General features: G+C 60.0%; 2 protein-coding genes across 6 annotated transcripts in view; one reads left to right on the top strand and one right to left on the bottom strand.

Moving 5' to 3' along the window:
- LOC102373937 (zinc finger protein 252-like) overlaps positions 1–4862 on the bottom strand; it is a 19033-nt gene that overhangs the window by 3615 nt on the left and 10556 nt on the right. The gene's annotated exons all lie outside the window — the stretch shown is intronic.
- Positions 2223–4862, top strand: part of LOC102373682 (macrophage mannose receptor 1-like) — an 8393-nt gene continuing 5753 nt past the window's right edge. For 3 of the 5 annotated variants that reach the window (XM_025191844.1, XM_025191846.1, XM_025191842.1), the window contains exons 1-3: positions 2223–2559; positions 3462–3566; positions 3932–4024. In XM_025191844.1, the coding sequence (XP_025047629.1) occupies positions 2478–2559; positions 3462–3566; positions 3932–4024 (280 nt within the window). In that variant the 5' untranslated portion in view covers positions 2223–2477. The remainder of the gene's footprint in view (positions 2560–3461; positions 3567–3931; positions 4025–4862) is intronic. The other 2 variants (XM_025191843.1, XM_025191845.1) reach the window with 2 other exon arrangements.

Here is a 4862-nt window from a genome sequence, read left to right as displayed (position 1 = left end):
TCTGTGGCGCCCCGGGGAAGCCCCTTCTCCGCTGCTGGCAGCCGTCTGGGCAAGGAGCTCTGCCCACCCTGGAGCTGGCACCGCACGGAGCCCACGAGTAGGTGGAGCTGGCCAGGGGCTGGGCCTAGGTTACACAACCTGTCTTTGCGACTGATAGGGCTCACCCAGGGCCCCCTGACCCCTGCCTGGGCCCAGCTGGAGACCCACCTAATGGGCAGGGAAGACTCTGGTCTGCCCTTGCCTCATTTCCCAGAGGCAGATGTGAGGGGGCTCCATGCACATGATGCACTTTACATTTCTCACCGTCCAGAAATGTAAAGTGCTCCACCTGGGGACGAACCCCCCTGCACACCTACAGGCTTGGCAACACCAACCTGACCAGTACTACGAATGAAAGGGACCTGAGGGTAATAGTTGACCGCAGTATGAAGATGAGCCAGCAGTGCAATGCTGTAGCCAGGAGGCCCAACAATACTCTGGCACGCGTCAGTCGATGCATCTCCAGCAAAACCAAGGAAGTGATTCTCCTACTCAGCACTGGTGAGACTGCAGCTGGAGTACTGCGTCCAGTTCTGGGTGCTGCACTTCAACGAGGACGTGGTAAAGCTTGAGAGAGTCCAGAGAAGACCCACCCGTATGATCAGAGACTTGCACGGCAAGCCATACGAGGAAAGGCTGAGGGACCTGGGACTCTTCAGCCTGAGAAAGAGAAGACGGGGGGACTTGGTAGCAGCTTACTGCTACACTAGGGGAGTACATCAAGGGCTCGGTGAACAACTGCTCACCAGGGCACCCTTGGGGAAAACCAGGAGTAATGGTTACAAACTCCTGAAAGACCGTTTCAGGCTCAACATTAGGAAAGCTACTTCACAACTAGGGTGTCCAGACTGTGGAATAAGCTCCCTCCAGAGGTGGTGCAGTCGCCTACCCTGGAAATCTTTAAGAGGAGACTGGGTGGTCACCTCGCTGGGGTCACCTGACCCCAGTTGTCTTTCCTGTCTAGTGCAGGGGGCTGGACCCAATGATCTTCTGAGGTCCCTTCCAGCCCCTAACTATCTATGAACCTATGAATCGATGACTAGGAGGGGACGCTGGTGCTCTGGGACAAAGCAAGAAGGGGAATGACCTTCAGGCCTTACTTATTGAGCAGAAGGGAGCACAGAAACCCTGGGAGCTGGTGGCATGGGGGTTCAACCCCTGACTGACCTCTTCACAGGGCTGGGTCTGCCCTCCACATGAAGGGCCTGGCTGCGTCTGAGCCTCTGGCTGGTGCCCAAGGCAGAGAGCTGGACTATCCTTCTCCCTCATGGTTGGGGATGCATGCTGTCTCCAACCTTTCCCAAGTGCCAGCCGCTGCCTCCCACCGCGTCCCCAGGCCAGGCTGTGCAGCTGGTTGAGATAAGGGGCAGGATGTGAGCTGGGTGCAGCTGCTTCCACTTCTGGGAGCTGATAGAGCAGTGGGAGCAGCAGGCAGTGATAGTTGGTGGATGCTTCCTGCACATACCCTGACACAGCAAACTCCGCCAGACCCCAGTGGGGCACCCTGGGCAGCCCTGTCCCCACCCTGTTGTTGAGGTCAAGGCCTCTGTGGTCTGTGCCCCATGGCTGCATGGGGAGTGGGCTGGGGATGCTGTCTGGGAAGCTGTGGTCCTGGCTTATCACCCAGGCTCCTTTCCATGCTGCCCTGAACCCCATATCTGCCATGCTGGCCACAGGGACCATCTGTAGCCCTGGGGCGTGAGAACCATCTGGCCTGTGGGGTGACCAGTGCTGCCCCACACAGCTGGGGGTTGAGTCACAGGCCTTGGGGCAAGAGCCACACCAGGCCCACAAAGCTGTGCCAGGTGTCCAGCAGCAGATGCCAGATGGGTCGATCCCAAAGGGCCTGGCACCTGCTAGGCAGAGCCATGTGCTTTGCATCCCTATCCCCTCCTCGGCAGTCGTGTGGCACGGGCCTGCCACATGGCTGGAGGAAGCCCAGAGCACTGGGGCTGATCCCAGCCCTCTCCCTGTAGGGGAACCATGGCTATCCTGGTGGGCTTGTTACCCACTTCTCCCGGGAGTCACTGCCACTACCCTGCCATGCCTGTGCCTTGCAGACTTGGACATGAAGCTCTGGAGGCTTTGCTAACTCTGCAGGTCATTGATCACGATGGGGAGAGACTGCCCCATCCCCTGGGCCCAAGGCAGAGCCCTGCACCTCTGCTAGCAGGTGAGGACATGGGGTTTGGACTTGACCCTGGCTGCTCCCCCCCAATGCCCTGCGGTTTGGAGCGAGGCAGTGAACATGTTTCCGTGGCTGCAGCCCTGTGTGGCAGGAACCCTGGGGCCCCACTGGGTTCCGATGCAGGGACTTGCCTTTTTTGGGAGTAGCCCCTTCCTGGATGGGGGCCTTATCAGCTGCTGAGCAGAGACAAGAGCACAGTGGGAGTGGCAGGGCCGGGTGTGTGCGGGGCTGACTAGCAGCAGGACCAAGCATGGAGGGGATGTATGGCAATGTTGATGCTGTTGAGAAGCAGCAGGAGGAGCCACGGGGCTTCGAGCAGAGCGGCAAGTTGGGTATGAAGCAGGAGCCCTGGCTGGTGCAGCCCCAGCTCTGCTCAGCACCTGCCCCAGAGGCCTTGCGGGAAAACCTGAATGCTGCAGTGGCAGCAGGGGGTGCTGTGCTGTAGCGGGGGGGAGCAGGGATCCAGAAGGGAGCGCTGTCTTGGGGGGGTAGAAGGGGCTCAGCAGGGGCTGCTGTGCTGTGCTGTGCTGTGCTGTGGGGGGCAGTGTGGAGGTCCGGCAGGGGGCACTGTGCTGGGAGGGGGGAGGAGCAGGGAGGGGGTCCAGCAGGGGCACTGTGCTGTGCGGGGCAGGTGGTGCTGTGCTGTGGGAGGCAGGACGGGTCCAGTAGGGGATGCTGTGCTGCAGGGGGCAGATAGGGTGTCCAGCAGAGGGTGTTGTGCTGCAGGGGCAGAGTAGGGGTCCAGCAGGGGGTGCCCCCCATGCAGAGTGCAGTAGCTGTGATGGGGCAAGGTCGGGGCTGTGTCCCATGGCAGACGTTTAGTTTCGAGGTCGGTCCCTGGCACAGGAACCAGCAGTCTGTGCTGTCCAAGGGTCTCCAGACAACCTGCTTCATGGGGAATCTCAGTGGTGCCTGGGCTTCTGGCAGTGTCACTGCTGGTGCTAAGGAAAGGCTGCAGGGCTGGGTTGGAGCTGGGCTGTGACCTGAACAGTTGTGACCCAGGGAGAACTGGCCCCGTGCCGGCTGCCTGGACCCACCCTAGGGGATCTGGGCCAATTTTAAGATGCTGTGGCACCCCCCCAGGCTGCCCCAGGCCAGGGAGAGTACACAGAGGCTGGGCCGTGGCTATGCCAGGGAGATGGGTGACACCCCCAGGGAGGCAGGGGCTGGGGCTCCATGCCCCTGCATGCAGGGTGGGGTGGGTGCAGGCTCTCACCCACCTAATGCTGCCCAGCCTGCAGGGAGTCATTTGCGGTTGAGGAAAACGAGTACGAGGCCTGTGACCCGCCCATTTTGCTTGGAAGGAAGCAAACAGAGCAGGGGGCTGCTCCTGCACCAGGTACCAGGCGTGGTGGGGCAGGGTGGCAGGGAAGGCTGGGGCAGGGCTCAAATGTGCTGGTTGTGATTCTTGTTTCTGAGAGCCCATAGGGGAAGGCAGGTGGGTGTGAGAGGGCGGGTGCCTGGGTTCTTCCTCAGCTCTGGGAGCATTTTGGGGTTTGGGGTTTCGGGAGGGGGCTGGAGCTAGAACTCCTGGGTTCTGCCTCTCTTGCAGCGGGTAGGGGTGGTGAAAGCAGGAGCTGGGGTCCGGACTCCTGGGTCCTGGGCTCTGGTGCAGGCTGACTGTCCCTTCTGAGGGGAGCTGGGGGGCGCCTTGGCTGTCAGGCCCCAGAGCACCTCTCAGCGTGTGGCTTTCTGTCCCTGCAGTGTGGGGGCCATGGTGGCTCCTGCTGGGCGGTGCACTCCTGGGGCTTTCTCTGCTTCTGAACCTGTTGCTCCTCACGCTTGGAGTCACACGCTGTAAGTACTTGCCCCTTGCTGCGATGCCCGCAAACACCTGCCAGGGCCCCTCCTCTGTCCCCCTGGCACCCCACCCTGCCTCATGTGTCTCCTGTTGGCCTGGGGTCAGCCATGGGGACTGGCCAGGGAAGCTGGTGGGTCTCCTGATAGAACTAGAGCAGAGCTGGGTTGGCAGGGCCCTCAGGAGGCCACAGCTAATCCAGCCCCTGCTCCAGCCCAGCCAAATGCCTGTCTACCCTGCTCTCAAACTCTTTGGGAATGAGCCTCATGGATGGCTGCTAGGCCCAGTACCCCAAGCATCGGGTCTGTGCAGAAATAGTTAGGGATCTTCTGGAAGGGCTGGATGTTTTTAAATCTGCGGGCCCTGATGCCCTCCACCCACGGGTGTTGAGAGAGCTGGCGGGGGTCATTGCTGTGCCCTTGGCCTGGCTGTACGAGCGATCGTGGTCCATGTGCCAGGTGCCCGGAGATTGGAAACTAGCTAATGTGGTCCCCATTTATAAGAAAGGGAGAAAGGAGGACCCAGGAAACTATAGGCCCATAAGCCTCACGTCAGTTTTGGGGAGAATCCTTGAAAAAATTATCAAGGACCACATCTGTGAGGGGCCAGCAGGGGAGATCATGCCCAGGGGAAATCAACATGGGTTCATCAAAGGCAGGTCCTACCAGACCAACCTGATGGCCTTTTGTGACCAGGTAACTAAATCCCTGGATGATGGTGTTGCCGTGGACATAGTCTTTCTGGATTTTAAGAAGGCCTTTGACACTGTCTCTCACCCCATTCTCATTAATAAATCGAGCGACTGTGGCATTGATGCCTACACAGTTGGATGGGTCA

Source organism: Alligator sinensis, unplaced genomic scaffold (genome assembly GCF_000455745.1).
Source record: "Alligator sinensis unplaced genomic scaffold, ASM45574v1 scaffold909_1, whole genome shotgun sequence".
NCBI classification, from domain to species: domain Eukaryota; kingdom Metazoa; phylum Chordata; order Crocodylia; family Alligatoridae; genus Alligator; species Alligator sinensis.
Note: the sequence above shows the minus strand (reverse complement) of the source record. Positions and strands in the feature narration are given on the sequence as shown.